We start from the raw sequence: 19,087 nt of genomic DNA, 5'->3' as shown, positions 1-19,087 counted from the left end.
ATTTTGGCTTAGTATGTTGAATGAACCTAATCATTCAGTTTATCTGACCATAACTGTTAAACCATGACTTAGTGTGATGTATGAACCCAGCTGTAATTTAAATATGACAGCCTCTAAAGAAAACAATTCTGAAAAAAAGAGTTCTGGAAACATTTCATCACAAAGGAAGGTTATACAATTGTGTCCCATCAAAGGACAATTGATTCCAGCTCTCAGATGAGCCTTTTCCAGCTTGGTACCCTTACCCTGGGCATACTGACTAAGAGTTCTACTAGGGGTAGTCAAAAACATCTAAAAGGCATCAGGCCGAGGATTAAATTATGGTTCTCAAGTTATTATTTATAGTATTGAAACAGGTTGAAGAATTTATTGTCTTGTTTATTAAAGGCAAAATTACATTTCATTAGAATTCTATTCTTACATTACAGAAAACTGCCTAGTGAAAATGTGTGTATTAGTAAAAACATGTACCAAAACATGTACTTAGGGAGAAAAAAAGTACTTGCAAATGCATACAGATTTTCAAGCAAACTGGTAAGTTTAATCAAAAAAGAGGAAATTAATTAAAGGATGGGAAATGAGAATATGAGTGTAATTAAACTGGATAGATTTATCTATCTCTACCCCTGAGACGCAGTCTATAGAACATAGATACATTTGTGATGTACATTGTAGGTCTAATTTAAAGTGATTGTATTAGAATCCATGGAACAAAACAGTATTAGAATGAAAAGGAGGAAGATACTGCATTGTCTAAGCTGATTTTGCAAAGCCCACTCTGTTGTTGGCCAGATCAAAGACAGAATAATATTCCTTAAGGAAAACATCACCCAGGATCCATAGAGGCTCTCCACTCCGAGATGGAATATAAGTGGTCTCAACTGCAACTACACAAAGTCCGTTGTCCTGTGGAAGGAAAAAGTGCTTTTAGTTCTACCTTTACTGAAGAGAAAATGTCAGTAAATGTTTTTTGGTCGGCTAAGTATGAAATCATGTTGTAATTAAATCACACGGCACAACTGGAGATGTCCATTTCTAATTCAGCTCTCTGTAACCATGTGACTGTGGAAATGCAGTCGACTGGAGCTTGTTTACAAGTCTATACTATGGGAGATAAATACACTGTAGATGCACTCCAATGTGAATTTGTATGAGCAAGTTCAGGACTAGAGATGTGAAGGCCCAGAAGAAATGGACATATTGTGGAGGCTGAAAAATGAATGAGAAAAGAAAGGGAAGGAGGGAGGGAGGGAACTTTTTTTTCTCTCAAATATTTCAGGTTTCTAGGCCTTTACATCTCTAAAACTGACTGTAAGGTAGATAGGACAAATAATGGTGCAAGCGGTGTGATCATCATCTGCTCTGGGTAAAACAGTCAAAACTGAGAAATTCTTCATGCATTCATAAGGTCTCCTCAAACTCTTGGTAAGAAGAACTTAAAGTCAATTAACCTTTTAGGTCTATTGCATTTACAAACTCAGGAGAACCATTCAAATGGCAGTGATCAATCCATGCAAGGTGTATAGCTTCTAAAGATGACCAGAAGAAAAACAGCCAGAGGCAATAATAACAATTTTGCTGTGCACCCCTTTGCATTCATCATACCATCTGAAGCATCGTATATCATATACATACATGGGCAATGTAGGCAGATGGAGGCAGTGGGAACTTGGATCCATTAATGACAAAGGTGATGGTGGGCATGCTTGGAACTTTGTCACAAGGGACCACAAACTGAAAGCAAACAAATATAGAACAGATTAGGCTAGAACAGAGATTAGTCAGATTTTTCCCTTGCTAAAACAAGAACGGGCAAGCAAGCTATACTTCATTCACTTCAGTGCAGTATGGAATGGTAATCCTTTGGATGCTTGTGTTCTGTTTATTATTAACTGCATATTATTATTACTATTTTAAGGTAAGCCACAGTGATTTGATGTTACATAAAAAGAGAAGGAGAAATTAAAGTAGTCATTAAAAAGCATTATTAAAATATTCATTGTTACTGGACCATGCCCAGGTTAAGCATTATGATATTGCCAGATCAGGACTATATTTAGTCCAGTGCTCTCTTTCCAATAGCAGCCAGTCTTATATCTCTGGAAGTGTGGATAGCATGTGTCTAACCTTCATTTAAGCTTGACATAACACCAGTGTTCAAATGAACTGCACAAATAATTACTCTCAGAAATTCTCCAATGTTCCTCTCTCCACCTACCTCATAATTACTTTCTGTTGCTCCTAGAGCATTCAGGAGTGCTCCAATGTACTGCTGTGGGACAGCAAGCAGAAAGGTTCCTGTATCTACAACTGCCTGGCATCCATCACTGCACCAGCCAGTAGCCTGGTTGCCAATGTCAAACCTATAGAGACCAGAGAAGAGAAATTAGGAGACACTTTTAAGGCTAACCTATTGTTACCCGGTGCAGAAGCTGGCAAAGGTATGCCAGCTCAAGGAAGTCCTGACTGCAGTTGATAAATAAGCCTCTATTGACAAACTCATATCTGATACCACAACAGATTTCCCTCCCATGTACAGAGAGGGAGAGAGGAGTGAGTGAGAGAGAGAGAGAGAAGAACAGAGAGAATTTGAAGTAACAAACAGGAGTAGAGCTATATTCCGCTGCAGGAAAAAAAACTGTTATTTCAAAGATGGGGGGTGGGATTCTTTTGCTATATTTCTGGAAAGGGATGTAGGAAGAAGAAGGGGTGGATGCATAGACACATAGTGATCTATAGGTGAGCTGCTTACTTTGCTTTAGATGAAATGGAACTGTAATTCTCACTTACTCATCAATAGCAATCTTCCAGTACATCTCTTCGGTGACAGGTGCCCAGGAAATTTCTCCAATGAAGAACCGATCCAGTACCCCTCCTAAGATCAGTTCACCCCCATACTGATAGGTGGGTTGGCTGAGGGGCAGGGGAATGGGTGAAAAACAATGCAGGTTAGCCACGCTGCTCAAGATCTATAGACATTAGACATAGGCTATTGTAGAATCACTAACTGATTAACCACAGGAGTTTTCTCCTCAGAATGATCAGATTCTCACTTTACTCAATGAGATTTGAGTGTTTTTTAAAGGAATATCCTTTTCAGGACTCTTGTTCTGAAGTCAGATACATGGATAATCAATGGAAATGGTTCAGAACTGAAGTAGATGTATCTTAAATAACCTTGAGCATAATGTGAGATTGCTGAGACTTCGAAGTGCATTTTAAATATCCCAAATATTTCACTTTCCTCCACTCTTGGCCTCTTATCATCAATAGCAGCAATATTATCAGGAAGTCATTATTAATTATTCCAAATTAAACTGGCTAGTCTGCCTCCAGACTATATCCTAGATGTTGGTTCTTACCGTGAGAAATAGAAGCTGAAAATGGGTTCAGAAAGCTGTCCTTGTTTCACCATCTGCTGCATGACAGTTTGTGAGTCCCAATAAGCTAGAGTAGGATAAGCCATCCCCATAATTCCATCAAAATAGTTATAATAGAATGGATTGCCAGGTTCATCCTTACTCAGGCCAAACTCCTGGTTCTTAACAACAATATTCTGAACCTGGGGTAGAAGAGAAATTATTTTCACCCACAGCCAGACACATGGTAGAAACAAACATTTTAGGAACTATGTGAAACGAACAATGTGGCACCATAATTGTCTGGATTGTCTCTGGAACTACATCTAGCTCATTTATCTGTAATTAATGAATGAAGGAATCATGAAATAAGTTTTTTTTTTTCAGTTTATTTCACATTAGGTAATAAAATCATCTATGCAGACACTAAGATTGGGTTATTTACCTGCCACTACAAATCTATACTCAAGCTACAATCTTTCCATTGCATATAGCCAGCAGTTACCTGAGCATGACAAACCACAAACGTCTCTCCTAAAATTGAATGTCATACCTTCTTTTATACTTGATTAACCCCATTCTGGAGCAACTTGGGAGGGATCCTGGGGCACTGCTCTAAAGATTGCTAGGTGTGAGGCCCTATTTATTAAGTTGGGCTCTAGGGATCAGTTGGGACTGTTTCTACTGGACTTCACATAATGTGCCCAAAGTAGGATAATTTGAGCCTGGTCATTTGTGCCTCCAGTGAGAACTCTGGGCTGATTTGTTTGATGATCCATCAGTTTGTTTTCTTGGCTGTCCACAGTATTCTCAGGAGTCTTCTCCAACACCAAAGTTCAAAGACATCAATGCCCTTCCTCTCCTGCTTCTTCAAAGTCCAACTTTTGCTTCCATAGATTGTCACAGAGAATACCATGGCTTGCATGACTCTGATCTTTGTAGGTATAGACACATCACAGCATCTGAATATCTTTTCCAAGGCCTCATGGCTGCTGTATCAAGTACTAGTTTGCAGCATATTTCTTGACTGCTTGTTCCTTTGCTGTTGATGGGTGATCCTGAAAGGCAGAAGCTATCCACCACTTCAATATCTTCATTGCCAATTCTGAGGCTGGTTGTTCTACCTGTTGTCATTAGTTTGGTCTTCTTTATATTTAATTAGTCCTATTTTTTCACAGTGCTCTTTGACTTTTAGTATTAGGGCTTGCAGATCCTTTGCATTTCCAACTATCAGGGTACTTAAATGAATACCCATTTTTAGTTTATATATTCTAGTTTTGCTGTTGTTTTAAGTATTACATTTAAACATTACTTTCTGAATCTTAGATGCTTTTTTTCTTTGTTTAAATTTGGTAAATTAATTTTAGGAGTCATTGCTTTGAAATCTAGTATCAAAATACTTTAAAATAAATAAAATTAAATAAGGTCAGCTCATTCTACCAGGTTCCATATAGGAGATTCCTGTTTCTTAACTTAGGCAAGTGGAAGATTCCCAGAACACAATTAAAAAGTGAGTGACCCCACAACACAAACCTCACATAGTTCACTTACCCTCACAGTATCATATCCTATTGTGACAGTCAGGTCACCACTCCCATAATATAGGGTATAGGTTTGCCCTTCATTTTTGTATGTAGAAGATGCACTAGGGTTGAACTTTTTGTGGTTCCCTAGAATAAACAGAAAGAAATACTATATATCTATCCATAAGTAGCAAGAGAGAATGCTCATCTGCATTCTACTTGTTTTGTCCCTTTGTGTTCAATTTACTGGTTGTGTTCTGGCCCAGGTAAGAATGGTAAGAAATAATTCACAATTAGCCAAAGGAAACCAAGGTGTGGGCATCCTGACTATTTGCCCAGTGTTTGTATTCATTTAACTTAAATATTTCCATTGCAGAAATCAAGTAGCATAAGGATGGAACTCTGGAAAGTCTATGTTTTCTGAAGACTGCAGATGTGCATCAGAATCAGACTAGTAGAAAATAAAGAGGTTTAATTTATCTGAAAAATAGTGTCCTCTCAGGGTTGTTTATTTATTTATATTCATTTTTAGCCTGCTCTCCATTAACACTAACTTTATGTGAGCTAAAATTGCTCTTGTATATGCCCATTTAGTGTAATGCTATGTGGGAATGACCTTGGGAGACAGGAGGGAGAGCTTCAGACTGGACAGCAGGTATGTAAAAAATTTCTAAGCTCACAGGAGGAGAGAAGGCATGGGAAGCATTTCAGAAGGGACCCTCCCTAATTTTCGGGAAAATGAAAGGAAAGGAGGGGAGAGATACTTTCAGTCTTGCAAGATTCTGCTAATGTAACCTTACAACAAGGATAGAGTTTGTACTCATGGTTGTGCTTCTTGTCTGGATTACCTTGAAGGGTTAACATTTAGCCACCACATTTTCCCTTACTTAGACATACAGTATTTCCTTCATAATATTCAATGTGTGCAACACTCATTAAAAAGGGGCTGGGTTTTGACCACCTGCCTTTTTGATTCAGTGGATCCCCTGGGCATTACTATGATGATATAATATGCGGTTTCAGGCAGTATTACATTATCTGAATTATCTGTTTTAGGTACTGAGCTTTTACTAAGGATAACACTGGAAGTTTGAAGAATCAAGAGGTCTTCCTGAGGAGTTAGAAGCCATCAGTCATTTGCATGAATCCAATAAGAGCTCAGTGATGGAGACCTGAAATAGAGTGTAGCTATTTGTTGAGAGTTTTGGACATGCTGCATGGGGGTTTAACACTAGGTTAGTACAGCACTACTTGCTGCATTTGACTGGATTGCTACTGTTGTGCCAAAATGATAATCTGTCAAATGAGTTCTGTTATTTTGTGACATAACATCATGATGGAGAATGTTAAAGATTTTGAACTGAGGAACAGGCCAGGGTCGACTATGAAGGAGGAAAAGGAGGAAGAAGACAGCAGAAGCAGTAGTACTAGCAGCCCCGATATGGGATTTCGTTTTTATTCCTGTTACAAGCTCTCTGTTAAGGCAGATATATTTCACTGGATTGAATAAACACACATCAGTGAATCAGCTCACTATAACAAAACCTTCTATTGGACAGGGATGCACTCACCACAGGCTGCAGTGTTACAGTACACTGATGGTACCCAGAGATTAGAAGACCCAGTATCCATTACAACCAGGAAATCCTGTGGTGGAGTCCCAATACTGATCTCTCCAAAGTAGAAAGCCTGCCAATGAGAACATTTCAGTAAGATGAAATATTTCATGGTGCCTTACTATACGTCCAAACCCTTTCCTGAATGTCTATTGTTCCCCTTCTGCAAAACCCAATAAGGTTGGTTAGATCTTGAAGAATTCAATTTTATAATGCATTCCATTGCAATTGTTCAGGATCATTTAAAGAAAAGGATCGAAATGAGTTAATTTCTTCTGTCGTTATATCCATCCTAGGATTCAGGAAAAAAACATGAGCACACAGCTACAGCATTTTTTGCTGCTTTATAATTTCCACTGGTGAGGGGGGGAAAATCATGCTTTTCCTTTTGGTAATAGGAACTGCTAAACTGAATGCATGAAACAATATTTGACAGGGTTTTCCTTTCAGGAATCTTGCTTAAAAGAGTGGAAATTCTTACAATGCTATCCTATATATTTAATGAGAAATACTGTACATCCAGGTGACTTACTGGATTCAGTGAGGTCACATTTGTAGGAATACAGTACAGTCCTCTGTAAGTACATCACTCTGTGCTTAGTGGGATTTATTCCCAGGAAACTGGGTGATGGGTATGGGATTACTCTCAATGACAGATAACAAGTTAGTAAGTAAGGAATTATCAGAAAGCTGGATAAAGAATTGTTCTCTAAAGAGATGTTCTTGTTGTTTTAGTACTCACACTCAAGTAACTGGCCATTGGTTCATAAACCACATGGTATTCATTGGGACGGTATTTCAAACCAGGGTCAACATTGTATTTCTTCAAGAATTCCTCCAGCATCCCTTTTTCTTTCAGGATCTCCCGAAGGGATTTCCCTTTCTTCAGAATGATTCTGCACAGGATACAAAAAACCTCAGGATCAGATGGAAGCATATATTTCTTATTTCTTCTGCTTTCTGCATCCTTGTCTCAGCTTAAGGATTATCCCAACTGGTTGAAATACACACCTTTCCACTTCCTCTGACAGGTGGAGATAAATCAATACCAGAATCACCCACTTCATGATGTACAGGATCTTCATCAACACAATCCAGAAATTCTGTGCAGTGTGTTACTGTTGTGTCCCTAGCTTTATATTCCCAATCACTGTCCTCTGCTGATTTATCTGTTTACTTTTGATTACCTGTATCATTATTCATACCAAAAATCTACACCTGTTTTCCTGTGAATAATAGAAAGGCAATATCTTTTGTTAGGATAGGTTTAAATACTATGTGCCCTTCATCTTTTTTAAACCAAATAAGATGAGTGATTATCAAAGTTTTGCTAAGCAGATAGCAAAGAAAACAGTGATAAATTATTAATAAGCCATAGTATAATCAGTTATCTTGAAAGCTGTTCCCAAGTCCTTCATAAGTAATAAAGGACAAGTTAATAATTATAGCTGCTGTGACAAGTACTTAGAAAGTTCGGGTTCTATTTGAGTTTAATCATTATCAAAGTCAAGCCAAGGTATCTCTCCATAAAACATTGGCTCATTTTAAAAGATAACCTTGGGAATTGTGCTAACTAATAAAGCGTTGGATCCACATTTAGTCAAGCATACAGTAGAACTATTGAAACCTATTTAAAACCCATTAATTTGAGTCTGAAACCATCAATTCATTCATTAACACATTGTTTATAAATACTTTTCCATTAAAACAAATTTCAGCTCCAGACTAACTGTACTTTGAAAACCTTAGTCTTTCTGATTGACCCATGTTTGAAAGACAAGATATCTTATTTAACCTGTTCATTAGCAGATAATGAGAGAGAGAGAGAAAGATCTGTCAATGATAAAGTCACACTTTTATTGTTTAAATATTTCTAACTTTAGAACCCTGTTCAGTGTTTGTTTGAATGCACAAGATTTAGAAACTGTTAGAAGATGCCCATCCCTTTTCCAACATAAAACTGAAGGGCCTTTATACTTTCTGTGGTGATACATACTAACAGTACATCATTTAGACACTTTCTCTGGTGATTTATCCAACAGTACCTCATTTTATAAAAATTCTCTTTAATGTTATAACATAATGTTAATTTCAGTCCTCTCAACCACACATTTCCCATTGTTCCACCTGCATATTATAACCAAAAATTTTAGCCCTCTTTATCATACATTCTTTCACTTGTTCTTCTTCTATTTCAAATGTCAATAAAAGTTTATACATTTTAGCAATTATATATTCATCATTTGTACACAATTCTATTTCAAACACAGTCTTACAATGTTCCAAACCATAAATTCTTTTGTCAACTTTAAATCTTTCTAATAATTGTAAATAAGAGAACCATTGACAACTATATCCCTCTGCCACCAGTTCTTCTCTTGCTTTTATTTTACATTCCCCTTGACAAAATTCTAGTATCTCACAATAAGTTAGCCATTTGTGTTTGTGTATTATTTCTCATCTACAATAAATGCTTATTGTGCTGAGAGCCATTAAGGTGTTTTCAGGCACAACCTGGGCTTGGATCTATTCCATATCCTCAATATGGCATGTCTAACGTAACAATTTTTTAAATCCACATTAACCTTGGCTTTATCATACCACAAATATCCATGCCACCCAAATCTCAGGTCGTGTCCTTCTAACTCCAAAAGCCTTCTATTTCTCAGCAACACCCACTCTTTCATCCAAACCAAACAGCAAGTTGCAAAATACAATTTCAAATCAGGTAAACCCAATCCTCCTCTTTCCTTTGCATCTTGTAATGCCTTATATTTAACTTGTGGGTTTTTTCCCTGCCACACACATTTAGATTTATCCTTCTGCCACTGTCTAAGTTAGTACATCAGTTGTCAAAAGAGGTGCTGTCTGAGACAAAAACATCATTTGAGGCAAGACATTCATTTTTAACACAGAAATTCTCCCCAGGAATGACAATTGTAGGTTCTCTCATCTTAATATATCTTTTGTAACTTCATTCCATGTCTTAACGTAGTTATTTTGAAATAACAATACAACTCATATTTGTGATAGTGATACCCAGATATGTTACCTTCTTCTCAACCTTAAAATCCATTTTATTCATCATTTCTGTTTGATCTTCTATTTTCATATTTTTGTTAACATCTTCATCTTCTGTTTATTAATCGTGAAACCTACTAATGCACCAAATTCTTTTAATTTGCCCGTTAATTTTTCAATTCCCTTTAAAGGATCTTCTACAACCAACACCAAGTCATCTGCAAAAGCCCTTCTTAACTTATAAAACTTTAGTCCCACAATCCTCTCATCTTATTTTACATCTCTATTCAGTATTTCAAGAACCAAAATAAACAAGAGAGGTGTAATGATTGCCTAACCTGACAAAGCCAGACTCACAAGTGAACTTTATGAAATCTGGTTTATTGAAAGATTAGTATGCAAGTACAGAGAAAGCTGAGAATGAGCAAAAGCGCGCCAAATACAAATTAAGAACCCTCGGCTCAAAACGTAAGACCTCCCCCCACCCAGCCGTTCTAACCAACCCCTCCCAGGTGCCAGTAACTGTCTTCACCATTCCTGGGAAAGCAACCTTGAACATTTGAGAAAACCCAAACACATTCCATTCCCTCAACCTAGAGATAACAGTCCGGGCTATGGAAGCCTCCCTCCCCTGTAAATCAAACACGCAATCAGTAAATGACATGTGAAGTGTTACGATGTACCAGGAACATTGAAACAGTGAACATGACAAGAGGAGACAGTGGGCATCCCTGTCTTGTTCCTTTTTTTAATCTCACAGGGCTTTGTTAGACCCCCATTAACAATTAGTTATGCTTTCTGTAAAGTATAAATCAATCTTACCCAATCTTATCCTTTATAAAGTTCTCTCCAAATTCATATGTTCCAAAAATTTAAATAGGAAATCCCAGTTCAAATTGTCAAAGGCTTTCTCTGCATCTAAGAAAACAAAAAGTGTGGCTTGTTTTCATTATGTTGCTCCAAATATTCCAAAATGTCCAACACATTTCTAACATTTTCCTTTAACTATCTGTTCTGCCAGGTGTCCAAGCAGTGATCAGGTACCCAGACAATTGGTTCCTTTAGATCCAGAGACAATAAGCATGCCAGTGAATAAAGAGATTTTAAGCTTTATTATAAACTTAAGCAAACAGATTTAAAGAGAAACACAGTTTAGGCAGATTAAACAGAACATAAAGAAAGAAAAATCATAACATACCAAGCAAGTTGAAACCCAATCTCCCATAGGCTGTCAGGAGCCCCTTAATAAGGACAGCAGAGATATCCCAGGATGGCTCAATTTCCTCAGCACCCAGCACTCAGGTCTGTGCAGAAGCTCCCAAACTCAGAAAAAAAAAAATCCTAAGGTTTTTATCAAAGTCTGGCCCTAAAACCTCTTGACCCTGTTTCCATGGTACTGAGGCTGCAGGATCCAACCTTGACTGGATAGTTCCCAGGGTCTGGAGCACCTGTTTATAACATAATCCAAGAGCCTGGGAAGCTATACAGATAAGCTAGTGCTTAACAAAAACAATCTTGAGGTTTTCTATTCTCCCCCACCCACCCATTTCAAACAGAAATTTTTATTTACAATATTTACAAGCCAGCTAAACATTAGTATAACTCAAAATAAACTCTAAGCTTCTTCATGTGAAGGAGAAAAATCAAAATATGTCACTTAAACTCATCGAAATACAATGGCCTTCCACGTAGCCACTACACTGTCTTTTCGGTAAAAACCCAAACTGATCCTCATGAATAAATTCTTGAAAAATTATTTTTGGTCTATCAGCTAGAATCATTGTGAACAACTTTTAGTCATTATTCAGTAATGATATCAGCCTATAGTTGTTAATGTTTTCTACTACAGATTAAGTTTACTATGGTAACTAATCATTTTGGCCGGGTGAAGAGGTTGAATTCAACTGTCCCCTTTTTGGATGTTAATTTTTGCTCCTGGGGGGAAGAACTTGCCTAGGACTTGTTTTAGTTTCTGTTTCCCTTCTGTGTAGGCATGTAGAGAGTTTGTAGCTGCTCTCACTGAGAGCCTGCAAGAATGCAGAAGCTTTTAAATATGTTTTGCTCTCTGTAAATAAAATTATTTTTATAGAAATGCTTGGTGTGTGATTTTTCTGATCTCTCCTGGGCCAAAGGCTTTCCCAGCAATCTGCCAACAGGTTATGTGCCCAGTAAACAGCCCAGTAAAATCCAGAGAGAATAGAGTGATCAGCTCCACACCTCATGCACAATTTAAAGGCAGGTAGCAAAGACCTGTGAAGATTTTCTTTGGAGCCACCTGGAGATTTTCCAGCAACTGCCAGTCTACAGGACAAAGAAGCCAGCTGAGGTGACTTGCAAAAGAAGGAAGAAGCCATGGCTACCTCCCAGCCCTCAGCGATGCCTCTGGAGCGCCTATCGGAGACCAACTATTTGAATTGTGCCCTGAAGATGGAGATGTATCTTCGCAGAGAGAATCTTTGGCTGCCAATTGGTGAGCAAACCCCCCAAAATCCCAGTGCTGAATGGCTGAGACAGGATGAGCGGGCTAGAGCCACCATTATCCTGGGAGTTGAGGACAATCAACTAGTCCACGTGCGAGGTATGCAGTCTGCAAAGCAACTTTGGGACACTTTGAGAGACTTGTATGTAAAGGCAACAGCAGGGAGTAAAGTTACCCTGATGAAAAAGCTGTACAAAGCCTACCTTGCAGAAGGAGATATCCTTCCTGAGCACCTGCATTATGTTCAGCAGCTGTTTGTTGAGTTGCAGGAGAGAGGAATGGAATTTACACCTCTCACAAAATCCTATATCCTCCTGTCCTCACTGAATGAAATGTGGGACACACTGATTTGTACCCTGGAGGCTATGCCTGAAGCAGACCTCACCCCATCGTATGTTACACAGCGCTTACTCGCTGAATGGGAGATGGGTGAGGAAAGATCCCCCCCCCCCCCTTTTCTGGAAAGCTGCAATACCAGAAAACAAGGGAAAAGAAGGGAAAGGAAGCTGAGGCCACAGCGCTAGCCAGCCAGCGATGCTTCACTTGTGGTTCAGCTGGACATTTGCAGAAAGACTGTGCCATGAGACCCAAGAGTAGAAAGACAGAGAAGAAAAACACAAGGGCAACACAGAAGAAGGCTCTTCAGACAAGCCAAATTGCACAGGTTGCTGAGAAGGGTAATTCTGATGTATGGGTGTTAGATTCTGGGGGCAATTGTCATTTATGTAATTGTAAAAGCTCTTTTGTGTCACTGTCTAAAACTGAAAGACAAAGTGTATCTTTGGCTGATGGGTCTGTGACCAAAATTATGGGACAAGGTGACTTGTATTTATCCTGCTTAGGAGAAACTGTAAAAGGTGTGTTGTATGTGCCAAATTTACAATCAACCCTTTTATCTGTGGCACAATTGGCTGCAACAGGGTATGTCATAACATTTAAGAAAAATGGTTGTGAGATACGTAAACATGGAAAATTGTGTGCTACTGGTATATTAAAAGACTCCTTGTACATTGTGCAAAATGCAAGGAAGCCAAGCTGCAAGGCTGCAGTTGGCAACACGCCATATCATGACCAATGTGTACACCTGATGCACAGGAGATTTGGTCATGCTAATTTCAAGTATATAGCACAAATGCCACAGCTGTGTGCTGACCTAAAGATAAAACCCTGTGATAAATACTTAGATTGTGTAGTTTGCAAAGAATGCAAAACGCTAAAAGCTCCTGTGAGTAAGCACAGTGACAGAGTTACAACTAGACCTTTGGAAATTGTACACTCTGACATTATTGGTCCTTTTGCTCCAAGTCTTGGACAAGCAAGGTATGCAATGACCATCTTTGATGATTTCTCAAGGTACACATTTATCTACATCTTAAAACATAAAGATGAGGCATTTGAGAAATTTAAAAGTTTTGTGACATGGGCAAATAGAAAATTCCCTAGGCCTGTATCTGCACTCCAATGTGATAGAGGAGGAGAGTACCTTTCTCACAAATTGAAAAGGTTCCTAGTGGAAAAGGGGATAGAACAAATTCTTTCTAACCCTTACATGCCTCAGCAAAATGGTGTTGCTGAAAGAAAGGGCAGAACCTTGCAAAATGCAATGGAATGCATGCTTAAAGATTCACATTTATCTTTTAAGTATTGGGGAGAGGCAATATCTACTGCCTGTTATGTACAAAACAGATTGTATAACTCTGTGATTCAGGACACTCCATTCCATTTGTTTTATGGTGTGAAACCAAAGGTAAACCATCTTAGAGTGTTTGGTAGCACTGCTTGGGTTCATATTCCAAAACAACAGAGAAGAAAAGGAGGCCCCACAACAAAGAAAGCCATCTTTGTTGGCTATGAACAAAACCAGAGGAGCTACAGGTTCATAATGGGAGAGAAATTAATAATTAGCAAAAGCGCTTCTTTTGCTGAACAAAACTGGGGGAGATTAAACTCTAGCTCTCCAGTTGATCTGACCACCACAAGAGAACAGCAAGGACTTGCTGATGGTGATCTTTTGCCTGATGAGGACATTAAACCAGAAAAGCAAACTGAAGATCTGTCTGATGAGACAGATGCCTCTCAGGAAAGTGATAGGAGTCAAAATTTAAGCCCTGTATTACCTCACAGATCTCAGAGAAGTAATAAAGGCATTCCTCCATCACGTTTTCAGGCTGAAACAGTAAAGGCTTTTCACATATTCACAGAACCTGAGTCTTTAGAACAATTGAATGCTTTACCACCTGAGATAGCACAAAATTGGCATTCTGCCATGCAACAGGAGTTAGTATCCTTGAAAGAAAATAAAACATGGAAACTGGTAAATCTACCTCCCAATGAACGCTGTCTAGGTTGCAGGTGGGTTTTCAAACTGAAAAGGGATGCTGATGGCAAAATCCAAAAATATAAAGCAAGGTTAGTTGCAAAAGGGTTCACTCAAAGGAAAGATTTAGACTTTGACAAGACTTTTGCACCAGTTACTAAAGGTGAATCAATTAGATTGCTGTTAAAAGTTGCTGCACTCAAAGGAATGTCAGTTCACCACTATGACATTCAAACTACATTTCTCTATGGTGATTTAGACCACAAATTATACATGCAGCAACCCCCTGGCTATGAAAAAGGGGAGAATCTAGTCTGTGAACTGCAGAAGTCAATCTGTGGGTTAAAACAAGCTGCTAGATCCTGGAACCAAAAATTAGATGAAAAACTGCAGAATTTTGGTTTTGAAAAAGGAAAAGCAGATCCATGTGTATATATGAAGAAAGACAAACAAGGCTGTATGTATCTGTGCATTTATGTTGATGATTTGCTGCTGTTCACACCAACAGAAAAAAAAAAAAAGGCTTGATTTTGAAGCCTGCATGAAAAGCCATTTCACATTAAAAAGCCTTGGAACTATAACAAATAACCTAGGTTTGGAAATACACAGGAAGAAGGATGGTAGCTTTCTGTTAAACCAAAGGGGAGATAATGTTAAAATAATGTGAATGGAAAGACAGAGTTGTCAAAGAAAATTGGTTTGCATCTTATTCTGTAGTATAAAAAGGGGAGTGTTAATGTTTTCTACTACAGATTAAGGTTACTATGGTAACTAATCATTTTGGCTGGGTGAAGAGGTTGAATTCACTGTCCCCTTTTTGGATGTTAATTTTTGCACCTGGGGGGAAGAACTTGCCTAGGACTTGTTTTAGTTTCTGTTTCCCTTCTGTGTAGGCATGTAGAGAGTTTGTAGCTGCTCTCACTGAGAGCCTGCAAGAATGCAGAAGCTTTTAAATATGTTTTGCTTTCTGTAAATAAAATTATTTTTATAGAAATGCCTGGTGTGTGATTTTTCTGATCTCTCCTGGGCCAAAGGCTTTCCCAGCAATCTGCCAACAATAGTTTCTTGTTTAGGTCAAATCTTGTCCCTCTTTGGGTATTAATGCTATACTGGCCTCTTTCTAACTCTCTGGCACCTTTCCTCCTTGCAGGATAGAGTTCATCATATTTTGTAAAGGTAGTAAAAGTTCATTCTCAAAACATTTATAATAAGAACTTGATAATCCATCTTGTCCAGGTATCTTTCCTAGTTTAATCTTTTTTATAGCTTCAGAAATTTCCCTTATTGTTATAGGTCCATTCATAATCTGTCTCTGTTCTTCTGTAATCCTTGGTAAATGTTGTTTCTTTAAATATTCGTGTGTTTTCTCTAGAGACATGTCACTTTATTTATACAAATTAGAATAATATTGATGAAATGCTTTTTGTATGGCTGTATTGCTTATTAATACAGTATCTCCCTCTTGTAATTTATTTTTTTTCTTTTTCTTTTCATAATTTATATGCTAGGCATTTCCCTGGTTTATTTGCAAACTCAATTTTTTTTTGCTTTACATAATTAATTTTTACTTCCATTTCTCTTAGTGTTAACATAAATAATTGTCATTGTACAAGCTTAACTTGTTGAGAAATACTTATCTTCTCTGGAAATGTCTTTAATTCTTCTTTTCTCTTTATTTAATCTAAAATAGCTTGTGTTTTTTCTTGATTCTTCTTTTTAAGTTCACTATTATGTTATATAAAAGGTAAAGGTAAAGGTTTCCCTTGACGTAAAGTCCAGTCATGTCCGACTCTAGGGGGTGGTGCTCATCTCCGTTTCAAAGCCTTAGAGCCGGCATTGTCATAGACACTTCCGGGTCATGTGGCCAGCATGACGACTCGGAACGCCGTTACCTTCCCGCAGAAGCGGTACCTATTGATCTACTCACATTTGCATGTTTTCAAACTGCTAGGTGAGCAGGAACTGGGGCGAGCAACGGGAGCTCACCCCGCCGCGCAGTTTCGAACCGCCGACCTTCCGATCGGCAGTTCAGCGGTTTAACCCGCAGCGCCACCGCGTCCCTACATTATGTTATATAAAATAACCTTTAATAAAAGCTTTACTTGCATCCCAAACCATTCTTAAATCAGTGCCTTTACCTAAATTATTTTCAAAAAAATTATTTTAATTTCTTTTTACAGCCCTCCACTATTGCTTCTTTCTGTAGCAACATTTTGTTTAGTCTCCATCTAAAAGAATTAGATTTTCTTTTATAAAACAACCTCACAGGATTATGATCCAAAAAAGTATTTGGTAATATCTCTACTTTGAAAACCTCAGTAGCCAAGTTCTTTAAAATCCAAATCGTGTCAATTATTGAAAAGGATCTATGTCTTTCAGAAAAGTAGGTATAATCTCTTGAATTGCCATTTTTCTGTCTCCATATATCAACCAGCCCAAGATTGTCCATCAAATCAAAGAAAACTTTTGGTAATTTGCCTTGAGTGATTTCAATATTTTTCTCAGAAGTTCTGTCCAGTTGTGGGGAGATCATTCCATTCCAATCCCCCATCAAACACCAATTTTCATAAGAGAAACCTATTAATCTCTCCCTAAATTGTTTATAAAACAATACTTTGTCCTCATTTGGGGCATACAGTAAATTCCCAGTATCAAAGTCTTAGGTTCATGCAAATTAACTTCCACACCAACAAATCTACCATGCTCATCAGTCAATACAAGTTCTCATTTTAGTTGAGGATTTGTATACAAAACAACTCAATTTCTTTTTGTTCTCTTTTGTTTTGTTTTGTTCCTGCTAAAATAAATTCTTCACCCAAGTTTTTATAAATCAAATATGTTATGTCCTTTCTTCTAATATGTGTCTCGTGTAGGTAAATTATATCTTGTTTTGATTTTTTCAAATAATTTCTTTTTCTCTTTTGAGGCACATTTGTTCATTTATATTCCACATTAAGCATTTGTAATCCATAATTTACATTTATATTCCACATTAAGCAATTTGTAATCCAGCTTTATGGTAAACCACCCAGAGTCCCTCATTTGGGGGAGATGGGTGGTGATGAAATTTGACAAATAAATAAATAAATGAGCCAAAAAATTAGAAAAATCAATACCTGTAACACCTTGTTCAGTATTGTCCCTTTCAGTTTCTTGTTGCACTTGTTGGAATTTTTTTGTACAGGTAGTCCTCAACTTACAACCATTCATTCAGTGACTGTTGGAAGTTATGACGGTGCTGAAAATGTGACTTACAACGGGTCCTTGCATTTGTGACTGTTGCAGCATCCCTGTGGTCACATGATCAAAATTCAGGTACTTGACAATGGGCGTGTATTTATGATGGTTGCAGCATCCAGGGTCATGTGGTCACCATTTGTGACCTTCCCAGCTGGCTTGCGACAAGCAAAATCAAAGTGGGACACTGGGTTCACTTGACAACGTGTGATTCACTTAACAACTGTGGCAAACGGTCATAAAATCAGGCACAGTCACATGATGCCTCATATAATGACCACATCACTTACTTACCAAAGTTCCAGTCCCAATTGTGGTCATAAGTTGAGGACTACCTGTAGTCTCCTCTGGCACCTCCATTTGAATCTCCTCCAATTCCTCTTTGAATTTTTCTAGAAATTCCCTTGCCTTCTGCACAGAATTCACTCAAAACCTCTGCTGGTTAAAAGTAAAAATCACACCCTCCAATTCACCCTATCGAAATGGAATCTTTTTCTGCTTTAACCATGCAGTCAAAAAAGAATACTCTTTTCTCTTATGCAAAATTCTAATAGGAATTTATTGAAGAACAATTATATCTGTATTATCAATCTTCAGCCTTGTATTAACATGTTGCTGCAAAACTTGATCCCTTGTCTTCTTCCTGACAAAGTGCACCAAAACATCCCTTGGAACTTTTCTTATCCTTGCAAATCTTGTATTTGTTCTATGTACCTTATCAGTTTCCGCCTCTGTATCCTCCTCATCCCAATCCAAAAAATTTGCTGAGACTTTAATCATCTTTTCTCTAATATCTGCACCAAAGTCCTCCGGTATTGCTCTAAATCCCAAACAAAATTCCTTCTCTCTCAATTCCAACAGAGCCAGATTATCTAGTTCTCCTTCCAACTCTCCATCTATAACTTCTGTCTTACTCTCCAAAATGTCCACTTTGTCATTAATTTGTTTTAAAGCTACAGACACTTGCTTTACAGAGTTTCCATCTTCTTAACTTCTTCTTTCATTTCCTCTTTCCTCTTTACAAGTTTTTAATCCATTCTTTTCCCAAAAGCTGTCAATCTAGTATCAAGTGATTCAGCTAACTTACTGCCCAGTTGCTCAAACAGTTTCTAAGGCAAATCTGCTGTACTTCCTCTCTCTGCAGGTTACTGTAGTGATCCTCTCCTCCCTTCCATTCTTGCACTTTTCTGGTGGTTTCCATTATGATATTATAATCCAAAAATGAAAGTGCCTCAAACAAGGGGAAAAGAAAAGGCAACCCCTGAGGTCGCCTCGGGATTAGCAACAGACCAAGTAGGGGGCATGGGAAATGACCCGGCTCCTTCCACATCAGGCACACAGGACATGAGAGGGGGAGGCCAATAGATTCCAGAAGGAGAGGCAGCTATCACCTCTACAGGTGCAGCTGATTTATGGGACACCTCATGTGATCTTGGGGAGTTACCAACAGAAGAGGGGAGCGACACAACTACATTTTCTTCTCACAGTCCACAGTCAGTTTCACCAGGGAACTCGGGGGGGGGGGGTGAGTCTGA

The 19,087-nt window shown here is 38.1% G+C and overlaps 1 protein-coding gene across 1 annotated transcript; it reads right to left on the bottom strand.

The window, feature by feature from the left end:
- Positions 1–519: 519 nt before the first annotated feature.
- On the bottom strand, positions 520–7,634 carry LOC134493214 (pepsin B-like). The gene is made up of 9 exons (XM_063297589.1): positions 7,510–7,634; positions 7,241–7,394; positions 6,454–6,571; positions 4,911–5,029; positions 3,363–3,562; positions 2,791–2,913; positions 2,219–2,363; positions 1,636–1,734; positions 520–906 (listed from the first exon to the last, which is right to left on the bottom strand). The coding sequence occupies exons 1-9, from the start codon at positions 7,581–7,583 to the stop codon at positions 754–756; spliced, it is 1,185 nt and encodes a 394-aa protein (XP_063153659.1). The 5' UTR covers positions 7,584–7,634; the 3' UTR covers positions 520–753.
- Between the last annotated feature and the right edge of the window lie 11,453 nt (positions 7,635–19,087).

Source organism: Candoia aspera, chromosome 3 (genome assembly GCF_035149785.1).
Source record: "Candoia aspera isolate rCanAsp1 chromosome 3, rCanAsp1.hap2, whole genome shotgun sequence".
NCBI lineage: Eukaryota > Metazoa > Chordata > Lepidosauria > Squamata > Boidae > Candoia > Candoia aspera.
This window is presented reverse-complemented; position numbering and strand designations above follow the sequence as displayed.